General features: G+C 40.7%; 1 protein-coding gene across 3 annotated transcripts in view; it reads left to right on the top strand.

Moving 5' to 3' along the window:
• NPRL3 (NPR3 like, GATOR1 complex subunit) overlaps nt 1–21,544 on the top strand; it is a 106,166-nt gene that overhangs the window by 21,700 nt on the left and 62,922 nt on the right. For 2 of the 3 annotated variants that reach the window (XM_088466723.1, XM_088466726.1), the window contains 6 exons: nt 5,481–5,555; nt 10,267–10,420; nt 11,777–11,858; nt 17,858–17,995; nt 19,815–19,971; nt 20,557–20,663. In XM_088466723.1, the coding sequence (XP_088322849.1) occupies nt 5,481–5,555; nt 10,267–10,420; nt 11,777–11,858; nt 17,858–17,995; nt 19,815–19,971; nt 20,557–20,663 (713 nt within the window). The remainder of the gene's footprint in view (nt 1–5,480; nt 5,556–10,266; nt 10,421–11,776; nt 11,859–17,857; nt 17,996–19,814; nt 19,972–20,556; nt 20,664–21,544) is intronic. The other variant, XM_088466724.1, reaches the window with a different exon arrangement.

Raw genomic sequence — 21,544 nt, 5'->3', positions numbered from 1 at the left:
ACCAGCGGCGCTATTTTAGTAAGGGCTCTCCCTCTCTGCACTCCCTTACAGAAGTTGTTTGGGAGAGTATATGACAGTGCGGTGCTGTCGTGCTGAACCCTTGTTGGTCGGGGCTTCACTCCTGTACCCTCCTTTATACGGAGACTGGATCGCCTTCCCGGCCCACCTCTTATAAAGTAGGTGACTGCCCTGGAGCCATTAACTTGGCCTGGGAACAGCTCTGCATTCTAATGCAGGAAATGCCCTTTGTACCTTCCAGCAGCTCTTCTCTAATACAAAGGAGAAGACGGCGCGTCCCTCTGTACTTACAGTGGGAGCGCTGTGCATCGCTCTGGTACGAGCTGCAGGCGCACGCTCTTAGCATGGGGAGGGACGCTAAAGTGCTCCCTTACATAGCGGTGTATTCCCACCTTTCCAGCTGGTGCTGAGGCGGGCAGCTAAAGCACAGCAGGGTGAAACAAAGGGCGCCAAGCGACCAGCCAGCGCTACAGCAATAGACCGGCTGGGATTATGGAGACTGGGGGCGGGGCTTAGCGATAGCGCAGCTCTCCCAATATACCAGCTCGGGGACCAGATGCTTACACTGTAGAGTTCCCGATATCCGCGGGTCAGCCCTGAAGCAATTGTTATTAAGCAGGCTCTTCTCTATTGCAGCTGCTTCCACACAGCTACGTAAGGCCTCTGGGCGGAGTGCAGTGCTGACCAGCCGCATGCAAGAGCGCGGCTGTCTCCCGGTTTCCCTCCTTAGGACTGCCATAACTCCTGCAGCAGGGAGTTCTTCAGTGCAGAAGGTAAAGATGGCTGTCACTGTATGACAGGAGTAATAGTGCTAGCGACAGTGGACAGCTGTTGCTAGCACAATGAGAACTAGCCCAACCCCTTTTGCACATTATAACCGCATAATGCAGTTCTGAGTGGAGCCAGTTTGTTCAGCCGGTACACATCCCGGCTAAAAGCATTGTCTGATATTGTAGCCTGTGGAGGCTACCTCTTGGTGCACATCTTCCTTATAATCACTAAATATATGTACAGTATATATCTCTACAATGTGTATGTATATTAACAGCCACAGTTCTGGTGCTGCTGCCAGAACTTAGGGTTATAGCATACCCTTAACAGGGTTAGCAGATGATTGCATCCCATCCCCAGGCTCATTCATCACATTGGTTTGCCTTAAAGAAAGGCAGTATCCATGCATAAACTAAATTATAGTCTAGTTTTAAAACCTTCCAGTTCTCACCAGCCTTCTCTGCTTACCTTAGAAGGTATGCATATATACATCTATATAGATTTATATTTTATGTGCTCCGTTTGGCTGCACATACAAGAAGAAGTTAGTAGCTGCCAGTGTAGTGGTCACTGCCTCACAGCATTGAGTTCGTCTTTTTGATTCCCACTGTAAAAAAGCAAGTTCAACTGGAGCTCAAATGGCTCACCTGATAAGGCGAGTACACCGAGGACAGATGTGTCCCTAGGATCTAAACCAGTCTGGGACAGCACGCTACTAAAATATCCCGCCGTAGCAGAATGACGGGCGCAACGCAGCACATGAGCATGCTCCCTGCGTGGAGGTAAGCCACATATGTGTGGTGTGTGTGTATATATATAATATATTTGTATTTTATGCTAAGCCCTGCTTTAGAACATATATATGCCTTGAGTGAAATTTGTCCTGGGCTCAATTAAGGTCTTGGCTCAGTTCCTTCCATGGCTCTAACTATTGCTCATGTTCTATTTTTAAGATATTATAATCACCTATTAATCTTGCCTGTAGGTACAGTATGCGTATACATAATATATATATCGCTTTTTATCCTTGTCATAAAGGCAAGGGTAGGATATGTTCTTGGCAGTTTTATGTCTGATACCTAGCTTATTTTAAAAGAAAGATGCAGAGTTTGGAGGCTTTACTCTCCTGATGCGATAGTATTTACAATTACTCTGCTTTACACTAACTCTCCCTAAGGATTGTTGTGTGTGTGTGTGTGTGTGTGTCTGTGTGTATATATGTGTAGGTATGCCTATACTTCCACAATCATTAGGTTTACCTATAATTCCACGGATGGGGAGCCGACCTGGGATTACATGAAGCTGTAGGATATATCCATATATATATAATCTGACTGCTCGCTTTTGCAGCACGTACAAAAATTGTTTAGGTGGCTCTATAGACGACAGTCATGTTCTGCAGCTTACATTGTGATAGTCACAATTCCCTAAAGCAGTGCTTCTAGTATGGACCCTATACATGTCCTGGTGCCTTCTTGTATGTCCACACATGTATATAAAGACATGTTCTTACACCCTCCTGGGGTTATAGTTCTGTTCCCGTATATCTATAGCACCCCTTTTTGGGGGACCTATTGTTTACACCCCAGTGACGCACTTGGTAGCAAACTTCTAAGACACTAAGCATGCAGGACAATGTGTATGTGTGTGTATGTATGTGTATATATATGTATATATATGTATGTGTATGTATGTGTGTGTATATATATATACATACATACACTCCTGGTGCAGGAGTCTGACAAGTGAACTTATTACTGTATGTTATGTCTGTGTGTATATATACTGATATACTCACATTCCTTGTATGACTATTTCCTAATAATTGGGAAAACCTGTTTGTAGCCCTAACTGGGGTTATCACTGCAGATATATCCCTTCTTTACTTGGGGATAACTAATGCATTCTATGTCTATATACAGGTACCCTTCTCAGTATAGATTCCGGTACGCCATATTATTGTCTTGTAATGAGCCTCTACAGTGTCCCCTAGGTACATTCCTATCATTACATAGGGAATCCAGGTTCTATTCCTTCCTCAGGGCTTAATTTGTTACATTACAACAGACTGCAGATACTACTCCTAAGCCTAAACGCCAAGGGCCATCCACTGATATAGGCAGGGTGAGGCCTGGGTTGTATTAGAGGTTCAAATTTAATCCCTCTCGTTGTGACCACTATAAATGTCAGGGTCACTGGTGGGGGTCCATCATCATCAAATATGTGATATTTCTATGTGTATCTTCACCGGTAAAGGGTCTTAATTAATTTCTTTTGCTATCCTACCTCTTGGCTAATGAGCATTTTACCATGATAAGTGTTAATGTAAGGATACTTGCACTAGGTAAATGTATAATCTATATATGGATGCACATCCCTAAGGGGACAAGCTCAGCTATAGAGTCCTGTTGTACGACCTTCTTGTCTCCGCTAACATTCTGCTAGTCTCTACAGTATTTTCTTCTGCAACATATCCAGACTGAAATCTGCGCTGTAGAGCATTGGTTCGTAGCCACTGAAGCTACTCTCTATACCTGACGAGGTGGGTTGATGCGAGATGGAAAAGGTCAGTGACTTTCTACATAGCATCCAGAGGGCTTCTGCTCACTCACAGGTGAGTGGACTTACTCCTCTAAAGCCTCGGAAGATGCTCCTATTTCATGCAACCTCCCATTACATAGCGTTTTCTCCCTTCCGCACCCTAGCGGCTGTCCTTGCAGCCTTCAGTCATATCAGTTGGCTCTACACTTTAGAGGTTTCCTGGCATGTGGGTGCATAGTTCCAACATTGAGATAAGTTACTCTATTCTCCTAGAATTTGTTAGGAAAGTAAATCTATGGGCTATTGCACATCTTTACAGTAAAGTGTGACAGTCACTATATTCCACGCAGTTGGTTTAGTTGTTTTTCCTGTTCAGTATCTGATATTTTCATTACACTGACGGATACCTATGTGGTTGACCTAGTGCTCTAGCTTCCCTATATTGGTAACTCTCCTTGGGGGGCTGTTGCATCCGTCCTCTGTTCGGGCCAGCAGTTGGTACTGACTACGCGCTTCCATCATGTTGGAAGTGGTCTGTTGTCTGGGGTTTGTTGCTGTGGGTTTCTTTTCAGCTGCAGGGTTTTAGTTGCTGTTTTATCCCTCTGTTTCCAGAATGGGTTGTACTGCTTTCTGACACCCTGAAAGAAATTGTAGTCTCAATCCTTTCGGAGCTGCATCTTCCTCATGCCCAGTAAGTTCTCAACTCGTTTAAAACTTCTATGGTCTAACCCTTCTGCTGGTTGACAGCCTTGTAATAGTTGGACCTCATGAATGGTTCATCGCGACTGTTCAGTCTTGACTTTTGCCTCCCTGTATACTCTTTGTTAGGAGTCTGTGGACAGGATCAGCTCTGTATCTGTAGATTGCTTTCGTTATACATACATACATACATACACACACATATATATATATATATATATATATATATATATATCTATATCTATATATCTATCCAGCAGTGCTGGGATTCTGCTGTCTGCGACTGTTGCAGCTTCCTGTTTTAAGCTCTGGTACGGCTTTCTCGAGATTTGTCCTCGTGTTACTGCCCTTCTATGGATTCTGGTTGGGGCTGTCTGCTACCAACAGTCTGGCTTAGTGTTTTCAGCTGAGCTTACGGTGTTTTGTTGATTCTCATCTGCGGGTGTTCTCTCGCTAGCCATTTTATTCCATTCGACTTACGCTGTATGTTGTGGAATTTCTGTGGCTGTTCATCAAGGAGTTCTGATTGTCTTCTGTGCTCTACGACACTTGTTCCTCGCTCTTGCCTTTACATTGGGCCTACGGTTCTTGGCAGTCCCTGTTTCGGTTTTGCAGCGGGATCGGCAAGTTCTCCGCGCTTCCCACCCGGGAGGTTGGCTTTGGGACGTCCCCACTGTCTTGAACTCCAGTGTCCCCTAGTGGATGAAGGAGAAAATAGGATTTTGGTACTTACCGATAAATCCCTTTCTCCGATTCCACAGGGGACACTGGACGCCCGCCCAGCGCTGCGTACCTGCTGTTTTTTCTTTGGTTCCTTATATGGTTGTGTGACTGCATGTGTTCCCTGCAGTGGATTCCTCTGTTCTCCTTCAGTCGGTCTTGTTCCGTTCTGTGGTCTTCTCCTCCTAGTTTTCCTGTTGTCCTCCGTCTCCTCTCGGGCTCAGTTCTTAAACTGGGGCTGATGGGGCATAGAGGGGGAGGAGCCAGTCACACTTCTAAATTATTTAAAGTGCCAGGCTCTACTCTGCCACCGTCTATACGCCACTGTCTTGAACTCCAGTGTCCCCTTTGGAATCGGAGAAAGGGATTTATCGGTAAGTACCAAAATCCTATTTTTACCTCCCCGTAACCGCCCCCATATGGCCCCTGAAAGTCAATCACTTGAATCCTCACTGCGAGCGGCATCGCAAAAGTACGTTGGCATGTGCACAGTGCAACCGTGACGCCACTGCAAATGACCAAAAATCGCTCAACTGCGTAAATAACGCCATTGCGCACACATCTGAATCAGGCCCAATGTCACAACTGTAAGATAGCTAGGTAAAGAAGTACTTGTGTTTTATAACACTCATGTGACACTACTTTTTTGCCATTTAATGGAAATTCCAATATATAAATATATAGCTGTACCTTAGAAGAGATTACTTATTATGTTTTTATTTGTGTTCTAGGTATCAAAAACAGATCCTTCACCAAAAAGAGAAATGCCCACAATGATTCTCTTCAATGTAGTCTTTGCCCTAAGGGTAAGATGTTATTAGTACACAGGCTAAATTTAACTTTTGAACAGTGGATTTGAAAATGGTCTCCCCACACCCTTACTTGCATTGGGGGGGGGGGGGGTAACTTTCCCCATGCTGCCTGAGACATGCATTTGCTGAAGTCGCACCCTCACAAGGCAGAGCAAACCACAGCATAGTATAGTATAGTGTTGGGTCAATGCATCATTTCACTGCTGCTGCTAGCAAACATAATTATGTTTCAAAGTTCAACTTCTAATTGTTACCTCTGTCAGCCTTTGACATGTAACTGTCGGTGGTATGAATTAGTGTTTATGCTACAATTATACATTTCATGAAATGTCTCATTTCAGCATAAGGTTACTACAAACACACACATAAATATTAGGTGTATTATTTATGTCCAAATACGTACCTCAATGAAATAATGGCGATAATAAGCTTATTGGTCAGTTTTTTGAATCAAGCTTAATACATAATTTTAAGTTCATTTATAAAATAATATTACAATCCTTAATAGAGTGACATTTTGTAATGTAGTTGTCCATGTTTTGTACATTATGTTATAATGTTATCTGGTCATGTTGGATGTATAGTTACAATAATATAGCAATGCTATACTCAGTCAGGACTATATGCAACCGCAATTCTTTTGTTTGTTTGGTTTCTCTAAATACTCAATATTTCTGCAATATTGTCACTACAAAAAGATATAAAAGCTACACAATGTGAATGTACGTGCATATATGTGTTTGTGAAGAAATCGTGCGGTTGTTGATTTGTAAACATGTAATATGTAAGCACGCTTGTCAGGGGGTCTTTGCTGGTACATGCGTGTAGTTCCCACAACCAATAACCTAGGACAATTCAATCTTTTAAAATGTAAACTTTGTTTGAACACTTGATCTCATTATTTTTATTTAATATTGTTTTCTTAACTTATGCATCAGAATGTGAAATTTAGTTGAAGTGAAGGACTAAAGAACAGCTGAATGTGTCATAGCAAAAGCATATTCACACTAAGGCCCGTATCCGATTCCCATGGATGAGCGGTTGAAATATTCAGATGCGCTCATTCCCGAGCATTATGGTACAGCAACATCGCAGATTTTCCTGGGCACCTCTATGGGGTGCAAGGTAACGTCCCTAGGATGCTAGTGGCTGCAGCGAGCTGGAGAGACATTTGCATTGCCAGCACCTCACAGGCTTGCAGCCATAGTTGATAATTGAATTGTCCCATCTGTGTGTACATAGAAACACATTCACAGCAATGTGGTCGGAACTGATGTTTGCCAAAATCACAAAGCATTGTCCCAATAAACTGAGGTGCAAAATATCAACACATCTCTGGTAGCAAAGAAATGGTTAATGTAATGTACAAAAGTGGCTCACTATACCACGTACTTACCTAGGACACACTTTTTTTGGTCATTAAGTTTTATTTTTCCCAAAATTTACAATATATTAATAATCCACATTTTAAAATATGAATTATCTCTGAACTGTGCAGTAAATGTATCACCTGTGCCACCATTAGAGAGAAAATGTGCAATGCATTATTCTCGCTGCATCCAGTATAAAAATAATGTGAAAGGCTGTTTGATACTTGATATTTTCAATAGTAAAACAAATCAGAAATTAATCCTAAAAAATCAATATTATTAGGTATTTTTTAGTGATGTGAATATAATTAATTAGAAATAATGTAGTAAGGATTATTTAATGCTTTAAAATGGTGTAAATGACAAGCAGAATATATTGGTAATGTGTGGGTATTTTTTTTAAGCCAAGTAATGAAAAGTAAAACAGACATTGGGTGTGCCATCTTGCACTTGTAGATTCAATTAGCTTTTTTTTAATCTATACTGTCCCTCTGGTAAATTTGAGTAAACACCGTTAGTCAGCAATATAAGCGTAAAAAACACAGTATGGTGATTAAGCAAAGTTAGGACTGTACATATCTTATCACTATACACCCTCCTTGTGTTACTGTAGTCTAGGGGCACTCCCAACAGGCCAGCACCTACACAATGGTGACACATCAAAAATACTCCCTTCATGGAATGCAAAGTCATCTGTGCTTACTATCAGCTTGTGCAACTACTAAAATCAGCTTACTAATTTATATTATTACATTAGTTTACATTTATTCTAACCATGGATACTAAGTTGACGGAATAATATATTGGTATTAGCCACTATTATATATTTTCCGTATTGCCTAGGTATTCCTATGTACTAATGGCACAATGAAGGAGATTTCACAAAATTCTCTGGCAGCGTGTTAATTAGCACTTCAGATTGCAGTCCCCATTATTATCAACAGGGACTACGATCTGCCCCCTACGTACTCAACTTCAAAAAGCGAAGATTTTCGGAGATTAGCCCCGGTAGTTTACACCATGTTCAGATGGTGTAAACTGCTGTAAGCCTGTAGAGGCTCCATGTGCAGGAGAGAGATTTTCCGGGGATATAACTTGCAGGGACAGCGGTTACCGTACATAGCGGTGGTGATATTTTCATTAAAAATGAAAATATCCCCACCGATATGGATAGATAATAATTGTGGCTGGCCTGTGATTATTAGTATACAGAACCCTAGATGCTTTATTAACATGCATTTTAACCTTTTGATGGATTAGTGTTTGTAAATCTGATTGCATATAAACGACATAAATTGTATGGCTAGTCTGTAGCTGTTCACATGCTGTCTGCAAACAGTACCTGTGAGCGATTGCATTATAGTGCAGTAATTGTAGTTGTTCTAGTAACCCTTCCAGTACATCCCAAATTTTGGGATTGGCTCGCTTTTTTTTTTTTTAAATAATCGGTACATAGACCCCTTACGCATATTTTCATTTGTAACAACAGCTCGTCTCATCCCATTAATATCTTTGCTTTAATTAACTGCGACTGTTTTGATGTCCCAAATGAGCCTGTAACTACAAATCTTTCCCTCATTAGAGGTAATATAGCAGAGGCCACTGTAACTGGTTTGGTGGCGTAGGTAAAACATTATACTTCGTGACTTCATAACAAGTAAATTGCTGCGGAACTGGTATCATCAGTGACTTATTCCGATATTGTTCGCTCAAATGTAAATATAGACTGTACCTATAACTAAATATATGCAAAAGCAGGCCTTGGTGTTCTGATGTACTGCTAGATGTAGACTTGTTGGAATGTGTGTGTACATATGTATATGTGCATGTGTGTATATGTGTATATATATATGTATATGTATATATATATATATATATATATATATATATATAGTATAAAATATGATACAAAACACTGTTTAACAACAAATGCGCTGTGTGTGGCAGGTAGTTTTCAGAGACCATTGGTTTCAATAGAGCCTGATTTTCCTGCAACTTCTTATCCTCTTGGGTAAAATGCTGTCGGTAGCATTAAATGTTGCTGAAGGGTTTTCCTCTAGTGACCTGCTGACAGCAATTTGGCTTAGTGTATAACCACTACTGGGAAAAGAAGCCCCTGGAACGGAATGATATATGACATGTAGTTGGCACACAGTGCTTTCAGTGCTGCTATACACTGATTTGTGAAAATGATGTTTTACTGGAGTCTGCATTTTTAATAATTGTCATTGTTAATCTCCTGTTTGTCTGTGTTTTTAGAATTCAGTGTTATAGAACAATCTAGCTAATTAGGTCATAGTAGTATTTGCAGCAGCACATATGGGTAATTCAGAGATGGGCGCTAATACAGTAGCAGCACTGCTGTGTCTTTGGATGCAGCAGCTATGCTAAAGTATGCTAATGCAGCAGGAGTCATCTGAGGACAAAATACACCTCCTGCTGGCATCGCAGATCTGAGTGCTGCATCCAAAGGCGCAGCATCGGATCACTATCGCAACCATCTGTGTAAGCCTAAGCTTACTCAGAATGATAACCAGAACTGCTCAGCGGGGCCAGAAAATCTGTCTCTCCGACACAGACCCTGGCCTCGGCACGCCTACAACACAGGGGCATCACTATTCCATTTTGTAAAACGGTCAGCGTCGCCGCCACTTCCTATGTCACACCTCTGTATGTTGTATGGTGAATACAGCAAAAGTGGGCCTTGTCATTTGGATTATTGATTGAGAGAGTGCATTACGGGGGATCCAGTCATAATATTGACATTCGTAATTTAGACATGCATAATGCCCACATCTGCAGAATGTCGACATGTGAAATGTCGACATTCTGCATGGACTGGACGGTTAGAGTCAGGCTGCGGGAAGTAAGGTTAGGGGTTGGCCATACTCGCAGAAGTCACTATTGGATGACTGCGGGACCCGTAAAACACAGATGGAGCTGCTGGACCCGCCGAACCAGGTAAATCACCAGTGAACCACCAAAAACGAATTATCAAAATACTAACCATGTCGACATTTCATAAGTGTCAACATAATGAATGTCAACAAAATATATCAAGCCCCATAATGGACCATAGAAGAAAAAAATGGAGCCCTGCTTTACCTAACATTATTTGACAGGTTCAGTGTCACAAACCAGTGGCCATTTCCATCATAGGGGGCTGGCCTAAATATTACATCTATACATACCTGTATGTCACACACACATTACAGTTTAGGTTTTATTGTGAACAGCCACCTGTATTTGAATAAAGTATACTTTTCTTTCTTGGTGTTGGAAACTAGGTTTTAGCACATGTCTGTGTTGGTTGACCCAGTCCCTTTGCTCTCCAGGCCAATGCTGACCCTTCAATAATAAACTGTTTGCACAACCTGTCTAGAAGAATAGCCATCGTGTTACAGCACGAGGAGCGACGCTGTCAGTACCTGACAAGAGAAGCTAAGCTGATCTTAGCTATACAAGACGAAGTCTCTGCTATGTCTGAGAGTGAGTATATTGATATTACGTTACAAATGATTATGAAAATGTAACTGACATTGCTACTTAGACAAGAACACCATGTTACATATTTAAACTTCATTTTATTTTGACTTAATTCAGCTCGCGGTCGCTCCTGGACTGAGTGATTATTGCTTCCACAAATATTTTAGCAGAGGGCACCATTTAGGGATGGACTAAATCAGAGGTTCCCAAACTTTTTTGAATCGCAGCACCCTAGAGTAAGAGTATTGTTTTCACGGCACCCCTAAGCCAAATGTTTATCGAGAAATTCAGAAAAAAATGTAGTAAAGTAGTGAAGTGAAGTAAAATGTGCTGACCTGTCATCCTTAGGATCAGTTATGTGGTGTTGGACAGGTTTCAGCTTACTGTTTGTCCATATATTTACATTACATTGACCATAAATAATTTGATTTGGCGCTGGACCACCAACCTGAGGCACCCCTGCAAGTGTCCTGAGGCACCCCAGGGTACCACGGCGCACAGTTTGGGAACCACTGGACTAAATGCTGTACTGTAATTCTCGGGGATGTGCTCAACTACACATCCTCGAGAGTTGAATTCTCCTCTATAATTAGTTAAAGGCTAACTCCAATATTTTCATCTTATAGCCTTCCTTCTAGCCCAGTATTTTCCAAACTCAGTCCTCATGGAACCCTAACAGTGCATGTTTTCAAGGTTTCCTCATGCATAATTAGTACCACCTGTTGATTAATTAACACACCTGTGCTCCAGCAAGATAATCTGGAAAACATGCAATGCTAGGGTTCCAGGTTTGAAAAAAATGCTGTAGCCTATCAGTCCTTTTCAATGAAGCGCCTCCAAATCTATGCAGTACTTATGGTATAGTTAAGCCACTGGTACTGGTACAAAGTAATGCTGACTTATGGGTAAGTTGAGTATTTGGAAACTACAAATGAGGTATACTGAGCATTAGCTAACGCAGTGGTTCCCACACTGGGTGCTGCAGGGCACTTGCAGGGGTGCCACGGGTTGGTGGTCCAGGGCCAATTGAAAATATTTATGGTCAATGTGATAGGCAAAACAAGTGCTTGGTGGCTGCCAATCGTAAATTAAGTGGACAAGCAGAAGCACAGCCCTGTTCCCCACCACATAACTGAACCCTAGTTAAGCACAATTTACTCAATACTATAGTAAAGGTTTATAAATTCCTACACTGACTCCTACTATCACTGGGTGGCAATGCCCTTTGGGTGCCCTGTATCAAGAGTAGTTAAAGTGTATTATGCTTCCCTGCCTTGAATCTCACTTATTATGCATTTGGATGTGCTTTTCATATATGTCTTGGTAAATATTAATCAGAGATTAATTGTGCACTTACAGCAGATGGGGGTCCACAGTCACCATTTCCCCATATTTTGCCAAAATGCAAACTAGCAAGAGACTTAAAGGAAGCTTATGACAGGTATGATCTTTGCTTTTTTATTTTATTTAGTTTTTTCTTGTATAAAATTTCTATATTAAAGTATAGTTTATTGTCACAATAACAAAAATCATATTACAGCCACAATAGCAGATGTTAGCAATAATTTGAGCTATTTGGCTGTGCCCGTTTTGTGTTCCTCCCCTGCATGAGCAAGGTCCTGCCAGACTCCGGAGCCTCTTTTCGGGCAGCTTGTCACCAGCCTCCACTGCCATCAGCAGCCTCTTCCTGCAGCAGTTGTTGAGGCTGGCGGTGGAGGCTGGAAAGAAGCAGAATCGTCCCAGGACTGCAGCGCCAGAGCTGAGCTGGAGCAGCTCCAGCTGGAGGTGGTGGGGGGGAGAGGGTGGCCTTGGGGTTCTCGCTCCTCTGCGTCCCCCTCCAATTAACCTGGCTCTAAGTTTAGGTATCCCTTAATCCACAGGTTCTCAAACTCGGTCCTCAGGACCCCATACAGTGCATGTTTTCTAGGTCTCCTCACAGAATCACAAGTGAAATAATTAGCTCCACCTGTGGATCTTTTAAAATGTGTCAGTAAGTAATGAATACACCTGTGCACCTGCTGGGTGACCTGGAAAACGTGACCTGTGTGGGGTCCTGAGGACTGAGTTTGAGAATCACTGCCTTAATTGATGGAAATGTTATTTACCACAATTGGAAACAAATGTTTTTTAAAAGATAGTATTGAATCTAACTTTTAGTATCATCTTTAAGTTACCATCACCATCTAGTGGTTAGTCTATATAACGACACAGACTTCAGTAACGTAAAACTCCTGACTGTCCTGTATTGTGCCTTAGGCCATATGCTGTGTAACCAAACTTTATTCATTTTGTCACACCTGCTACCTTATGTCACTTGAAATATGGAGCTGAGTCTTAGAAAAGGAAATAAATATGTAACTACACATAAAGTAAATTGTCTTTACACTTTTTTGTCTTGAGCAGTTTAAAAATGTTACATGCTTAGCCTTAGGATATATCATGAATAATTATTTTTCATAAATTTAATTTATTTAATACTATGGGGGGGGGATTCAATTAGTCGCAATAAGCCGCTTTTCGGCGAAAAATTTACAAATTTGTACTTATCGGGCAATCCTATCAGCCGCGGTTTTCGCATCTGCAAATTCTCCATAGCAAAAAGTTTTCACTACCTCCTGAGCAGGTAATATGTTGTGCAAAACCCCTCTTTTAAGGTAAAAATGTCAAGACTTGGTTCAGAACGACTGGGGCACCCTCCTTAATGAGTAATTTGGAATAAAAAAAGTTTTTTTAATTAACTTAATTTAGCCAATAATGACATGTCATATTTGGAGTGAAAAAGTGCAAAATGCAGGAAAATGGGTTAATTTATGTGGGATATGGGGGTGTTATACGAAAGGGAGAAGTGTTTTTAATATTGCAGGTGGGTGTTAGAGGTGTTTTTAAAGGTTTTGTAAAAGTGGCTTTAAATGACACAAATATATACTAATAGGCATTTTTATGCATCCCCAGGTTAAACAAAACATTTATTTGGCCAAAAAACACTTGCTTTCTATCAATATTTCACTGTTTTAAGAAAAATGCATATAGTAGCCATTTCACACAATTAAATAACCCCAATTACTTTTATTAGGGACACTAATACACTTGTATATTGTTTTGCTATGTAAGTTTTTTCTGGGGTACAGGCAGTTTTTCCCATTTTTTCCTATACTTATTGTGGCAAAATACACGTTTGCTGCATCGCGACTTTTGCAATTGGATTGTGAAAAAAAACAGGACCCGAAAGAAGCAAAATTATTGCACAAAAAGTCGCAAAGTATGCAATAACTTAACGCCCATTAAGTTGCATTATCACGGCTAATTGAATTCCCCCTATGTTTCTTTTCTTGATTTATTGGTATTTTTTTTTAGACATTTTTTTACTTTTTTCTCATTTGTGATAGTTAGGACAAATTATACAAAATGTTTTTTTTTTTTTTTTATTGATGCTCATGTTTATATTCACGTAATTTTTGTTCCTTCAATTTCTCAATCCCCTATCTTTATCAAATGATAATTATTTTATTTTTCTTGAAGTGTTGTGACCATTTAATAAAGTCTGAAACTAAATTGTGGTTATCACAATGACTTGAAGAGAGTGCCACCTAGCTGTCAGTGCCTTTATAGTACTTTTTATGCTTCTCAATATGAATTTATTTGGATTGCCTATTCATATTCACAACAGTATGCAACCAAAGTTAAAGAAGCTAAAGGTATAATATATTTTATTTACAAAGTACCAACATATTGTGCAGCACTGTACATTGAGGGGATAACTATACAAGCAACTTACATACAGTGATAGGAAGCAGAAGGTATTGATGGTCCTTACAGTCTAAGAGGAAGTTGATGTACAAGACAGTGGAACAGCAATTGTAGCTGCTGATGGGGAATACATGTTCATGGATGTAGGAACTGTATAAGTTTCTCTCTCCAAGCGTTTAATAATGACAGGTACAGCAACATCACCTGGCTTCAGGCAATTAGTGATTATGGATATTGTACTAGTCACTGGCCACAGGGAGTTTATAATTACCGGTATAGCCCTAGCTCCTGGCTCTGGGCATTCGTTGATTGCATGATCCATATTCGTGCTATATTATGTTTCATGCCAACACATTTAAGGTTTTAGTCTATTTTAACATTCATGTAAGTATATATTATAACATTAATGTATGTTAATGACCCAAATGGCAATTTATAACAATTACATATCTTGCTTTTTTCTATGTAGAATAATGTGTCTTACGTTATCTGTAAGGTACAACTCTCGATTCTGAGAGTGGGCATTGCTGTGCTTTACGTACATGCCTGCCCCTCAACTATGTTATCTACTGTACATCAGAAGATTGTGAAGGTATTTGTGCTGTGCAGTTTAAACCCATTAACGTATAGCATATGCGATATATGGCATGCAAACCTGCCATCAGGGGTAAGAACACTTTTACCTTACAGTTAATGTTATATGCACCATTCTATTTAGAAACAAAAAGACACTGTAACTTGAGAAAAAATCCCCTAAAATAGTCCATAAGAGTAGACTATTCTTTTGAATTTTTTATAATTACACAACAAAATCGTGGGTGTTTTTTGTGCATTGTTGGGCTCACTATGGTCCATAGCAGTAATAGACCCCCAATTCATTTAATATGAATCTTAATATACAGTCATCTTTTAATATTTAGATGAGCTGTATAATTCAAAATACTAAGGGGGGATTTTATCAAATGCCATATTTCGGGTGGGTTTGAAATTGTTGCATTTCGCCAGCAGTTTTTCCCTCCAAGCTGTTGGATTTATTATCCAGCAGTTAAAACTCAAAATTGCCCATGGATCAAAAACTGAAATCACAAACAATTTAAGGCAAATCACAAGTGCATTATGATAAACCCACCGCTATGGTACGCCAAAACCGATGACTATAAATCTTTCATAAATAACAAATGTACAGGGTGGTCCATAAGTGCTGAAACACCCTTATAAAAAGGAAATGAGTAAGGAACATATGATATGGGAGTGGGGGAAAACTTTTACTTGTCACCAGTATGGCAGCCATCTTGAAGGCCATCTTAATGTTTTCTTACTCATTTTCTTTGTATAATGGTGTTTCCACACTTATGGACCACCCTGTATATTAAAATATACTACTTAGAAATTACAAATTTAATGTATTAAAATGGGTAGCGCAACACATTTTCATCACCACCACGTACGTCATTGGGATACTTAGATTAATTGAACATAAAATCTGCTTCTTTTATTACAATTTCTGAACAAGAAAATATTGCAGTGTGAGTGTGACAGCTGCATGTGGTAACTGGTAATTATCTCAGTGTAGTGGATGACGGTTGTATGGGGTTATCATTGCAGTTTAGTCCTGGGTGACAGCAGTAGCATGGGGTAATTACAATGGCTTAATATATTATTTTGCCATACTTTTTTTTTTTTTTAACAGGCGGCCTGATTCAGCACTGATCGCAATTGCGATAGCAGCTGCATAATTGCAGGCAATGCGACTGCGAAAATTTACAAGTGCTTGCCACTGCTCAGCCAGCATAGAGACGCCCACTGCTGCTTTCTCACATCCGTAATACCTTGCAGTCCTGCGCATACATCGGTACCTTTGAAGAACATCGCCCTGTCATGCACAATTACAGCAGGTCTGACCTGTCTCAGAAATTGCAAGTCTCATCACACGCAGCGAGTACTCAAGCTGCGTATGCAATCACAGTGGCTAATTTATGCACACCCATGCAACAGCGTGCAAACGGACAAACACGTCTGCGTTTCTCTGACAACTCTCCCGTCACCACGCCCAAATGCTCATGGCCTGTCACTCACTCTGCGATGGATTCCTGTGTGCAGACGAATCGCAGTGCGACTCTAGGCGCATTTGCAGTGTGGTGCATGCGCTGTATGCAACAATCTGCCAATTGCGATCCTTGCTGAATCAGGCCCAGAGTCCTTAAAATTAAAGGCGTAATTTAATTCCTAAAAAAAAAAAGTTACCATCTGCCAATAAGTAATTGATTACTTATTAGTTACAGGAGATTATATGACAGTAGGGTAATTAGATAAATGCAGTACATTATTTCATTGTCATGTATTCCTCACTAACTAATGCACAATGCTGCTAAATAATATGTAGCGACAGTTTTTTTTTCCTGTTTTCAACATAACTTATTATTCCCAAGCAGAGAACAATCCTACCTTGCTGACTGTGCTGCTGCTAGCCCTGGTCTTCTACTCCTGCTGTTTAATAAAATACATGTTTTCACTGTCAATAGCTAATGCACAATGCTGCTAATCTTCACCCACACACGGGTGCCGAGATGGGGGGAGCAGGTAGTAATTGCTTGGACTTGTTGGAGGGGCATGGCGGGGGCCTGGGTCCGATGCCGCCCCTCCTCCCTCTTACCTGTACCTGTCAGCAGCCCAGCACACGCTGCTGTATGCTGGGCTGCAGTGGAACCAGGGAGACTGCTGCTACTGAGCTGCAGTAGTTTCCTCTTCTCTGCCTGTAGGGGGGGAGCGATCACACTGATCGTGCCCCTCCCCCCCGAATTTGCACCTGCTGAGGGGTTCACAGTGCCCCCTCAGCGTGTAGCACTGCTAATAGGGATTTTTATTTTCTAAGGGGGTGTGGCCACGCCCCTATAATAATGGGTCCCGGGCCGCCTCTCTATGGTCTTGCAACCATACTGCACCAACCAACCAACGTTATTGGTACTCCTTACCTATCCTCTGGACCAGTGGTGTCAAACTCAGGCCCTTCAGCTGCAGTGGAACTACACATCCCAGCATGCAGTGCCACAGTTTTGCTGTTAGGGCATGCTAAAAGTGTGGCAGGGCATGCTGGGATATGTTGTCCCATAAAAGCTGAAGGGCCTGAGTTTGACACGACTGCTCTGGACTATTCTGCTTCCAATGTTATTAGTATCATAGTATATGTTACTTTGTTACACTTTCATGGATCATTCTGGACAAAGGAGCACTTCAACTTCACTATGCAGCTAGTTTTTCCTTTTTTGAACAAAACTTTATTGTTTTCAGAACAGAGAACAAACACTGCTGTGTAGATCTTTGGTTCTTTTTGTCTTGATCAACAACACTTTATTAGATTTCTCCTCCTGAGTGGGTAGATCTCCCACATCGCGCCCTGAAGTGGGCAGGATGGGGAGCGTAATGCCAGAAATTGTGGATTAGTAGGGAGGGACCTTTATGATGCAATTTAGTGAGAATCGCGTCATTTTGGTTTTACCCCCTTTTCTTTAGACCCCGTCCCCTCAGTGGCCAGCTGCAAATCCTTTCCTGGCTTCACCCAGAGAGGATTTAAAATATGTTGACACATTTGGACTTGGAATTCAAAGTGGAGGCCTGTACATATTTACAAACTATGCCCTTTTACAGTGTCCTAATGTTACATAAAGCAGAGTCTGACATTTTGTTTTATTCCAGTCTCTGTACAACAGGTGTGGTGCGACTTCACATAAATAATTGGCTGGAAGTCAGCTTTTGCTTACCGCATAAAATTCATTGTGTTGGAGCAAATTTTATCCCACCAGAAGCAATAGAAAAAAGCTTAAAATCGATCAGGTAAGAAAACAGACTTTGAGAGACGTCAAGTGTAATTTTTTGTGTGTGTAATTTTACAGGAGCGAAGCTAAAAGCCTTTTGTGCTCTATGTAATTAAATACAGGTTTATGGGTAAGAGCTAGCAATACTTTTCACATTTTTTCTCTCTACTTTTAGGAACATGTCAAAAATAAAAATCAAAAAGTCCTCCCAAAACTAAAAAACTAGTATAAAAATGGGAATAGGCCGTTCTCTGAAGTCGCTCAGGTCTGGTGTAGCAGTCCCACAGTGCTCTAATTGCTTGCCTTTTTCACCCAGGTTGAAAAGGTTCTGCTAGCAATCCTCTGTGAAGGGTTAATGACTGTAAACTTTCTTATATTGCGAGGTCCCTACTGGCACACACTCTGCAGACAATTACAGCAGGCTACAATTCTTGTGCATGGGAAACAGTCCAGGCATGTTGTATTCACATCATAGTCATTAATGGTCTGAAAAGTCATATGGTTGTATTTTTGCTGTTTTCACTGATTAAAGATGGTGTCAGAGTAGCTTGAAGTACTTTATTGAGACTGATAAGAAGGTTTTTAGGTGTTTTTGTCCATCAAACATATTGTTGGTGTTAAAGAGGTTTAACAAATGCTTAACATTTAAAGCAAGGGTAAGGTGTGTACAGTCATTTAACAGAGAAGAACACGAAGAACCTTAATAAATATTCCCTTTTTAGTCTTTAAAGAAAACAATGTGGAATATTTATGGCTGATAACTTTGACTAATAACTAGTTTGTTCGGTTGCAAAACTGCACATGCTGTAAAGTACATCTTAAATACGTATGTTTCTCAGTACATGTAATTTAAAATAAATATTGTCATGCCATGCACACTAACTAGGAATGTAACAATAAGTTAGTAGCATTTCTAATTTCTTATTAACCACTTTATAGTGATCGGTAGAATTTTTGCTTTCATCACAAATGTGCAAAACGTATTGCTTACTATGTGACCGTACACATGAACATCACACTCCACACTATGGGGTCTATTTACTAAGCAGTGTTAGGAGATAAGGTGCGTACACACTGGGCGATAAAGTGGACGACTGAACGATAACGATATCGTTATCGTTCAGTCGTCCACTTTATCGTCCATTTTTAACCCCAAAAAGATGAACGATAACGACGACGCGCGTTCCCTCGGGTCGTTCGTCATTATCGTTCATCGGGCTGACATGCAGGCCAACCTGACGTCATTTTTCAAACACAGCCTGTGAGATGACAATTGGGAGCTGATTGGCTGGCACCTTATTACTTTTCACTCTGTCTCCTAACACTGCTTAGTAAATAGACCCCTATAACTTTCATGTGTCTTCTAAGCCATGATCTAAGAGATGCCCTAGTGATATTGCCCTAAATACACAGCTGCAGCCAATGACATTTTGTAGATCAAGGTCTGTATAACGTTATAATTTTGTGAATAAAACATAGTTTACTTGGACTTTTTGTTACAGATATAACATGCGTCACATTGTCTTCTGATACCGGCTGATTTTATTAATCTTCCATTTGTGCTGCTTTAATTGTGCCAAGTGTGCTTCCCAAAACTTAATATTGAACTTCCCTATAATACGTAATCACAATTAAAACAATGTGACATGTGTTATATCTATATTTGATTATAATTTTGTATTTTTATTTATTGCTGGTTTTGTTTTTAGATTTAGCAGAAGGACAATAAAATACTTTGTTTCAGAACTGGAGATGAACATTTACTGACCAAGCTAAATGACGGAATCGTAGGGTGGATGAGGGATGAGCTAAGTTCACTTTCTATACATGTGTTTTAGGCCTTACCATGCTCTGCTGCTGCTGAAGGATGAGAAAGGTTTGCTGAATGAACTTCCACTTGATTGCTCTCCAGCTTTAGTAAGAATTATCAAGTCTGCAACTGCTGTGAAGAACCTTCAACAGCTGGCACAAGATGCCGACCTGGCCTTGCTGCAGGTGCCTTCCTCCAAATCTGATCTGCCTGTATTGATGTTGTTGGTAATCTGTCTAGAATAGCCAAAACCTCCCCTTGTAACTGATTTTACCAAGTTCTCCTCAGGTAGGAAGTAACATGGCAAAACTCTACGGAATATCACATTGCTCTGCACTGCAACACACTTCAACCAGGCTGATAAATATAATGGGTATATATTTATCAGATTCTCGACAGCCGATTTTTGCTAACCCTGAGATTAGGTTTAGGGTTAGTTGATCAGTCTATAGAAAATCGTGTTTTCACAATACTGACATTCTGAATGTCAACTTTGTACTGTCGCCATATTGAATATGGACTTTTTGTACCACACCTGATAATTCTGTAATTGCAATTAACGTGTGCCTTATTTGTTTGATGTACCAAATGCAAGGTGCTGTATGTCTTGCACATGCTTACTAGGTAAATGAGACAAGATCTCTTTTAGATCACATGGCTGATTTTAAAAGTCGTCATTATGGAATGTATAACTATCATTAGCAGCAATACACACCTCCTGTTAACAATGGATATGTTTTTATACCTGTTTTTTTTTTTTTTTACATTAGGTATTCCAGCTTGCTGCACACTTGGTGTACTGGGGCAAAGCGATCATCATTTATCCACTCTGTGAAAATAATGTCTACATGCTGTCCCCAAATGCAAATGTGGGTCTGTAAGTATAATCTTTACTTGATTTTTGCTGACCAGTATTTTTATGCTGATTAAATGAATAATGCATTTATGTTGTGAACATACCTAAGTGTTCTAATGACTAAAAATGGTACTTGGTTCCTTGCGCACTGGATAATAAATTGTTGCAGGGTTTGCTGCAGGTAAGATAGAGGTGCCTATTCCTCCTGGTTTATAGTAAAGAACAAAGGTAAATACCCATCTGCTATCATTTTATGTATCTGTTATACATTGTTTTGTTATGTATGTGTATTAAGTCACCGACATTGAACTATTGTGTTAATTATCTGAGGTTAACATTAAACAGACTTCTATGATCATCTATCTTACCCTTTATTAGAAGCACGGACATACACCACATACAGGGATCCTAGCGCAGTATTTACCTTTGTTCTAATAACTAAACCCTAAAACTGCTGCAGTGATCACGCTGAGCAAAAAAAATTGTGGGTCCCGAGGACCCCTGACTTTAAAATATTGGGGTCCTACTCCACAGTTTCTGGGTCCCATCATATATTAATGGTGGTGAGGGCAGGAGGCAGTTGGGACAGTCCTGGGGGCAGGTAGTATTTGGGGTAGAGGGGGTAGGGAGATGTAAGTGAAGACAGCAGTTGGGACAGTGCTGGGGGGCAAGGAGGGAGGTAGGGGCAGGCAGTGCTGGGATAGGGAGGGGTGGGCAAGGGTAGATAGCAGTTGGCGCAGTACTGGGGGGGCAAGGGGGGTTAGAGGCATGCAGTACTGGGGGTAGGGAGGGGGCAAAGGTAGATAGCAGCTGGGGCATTACTGGGGGCCTGGAGGAGGTTAAGGGCAAGCAGTACTGGGACTAGGGAGGGGTAAGGGTAGATGGCAGCTGGGGCAGTACTG

This window comes from Taudactylus pleione, unplaced genomic scaffold (assembly GCF_031769625.1).
Source record: "Taudactylus pleione unplaced genomic scaffold, aTauple2 ptg000066l, whole genome shotgun sequence".
Classification (NCBI taxonomy): domain Eukaryota; kingdom Metazoa; phylum Chordata; class Amphibia; order Anura; family Myobatrachidae; genus Taudactylus; species Taudactylus pleione.
The sequence above is the reverse complement of the archived record's forward strand: the minus strand, read 5'-3'. Positions and strand labels throughout refer to the sequence as shown.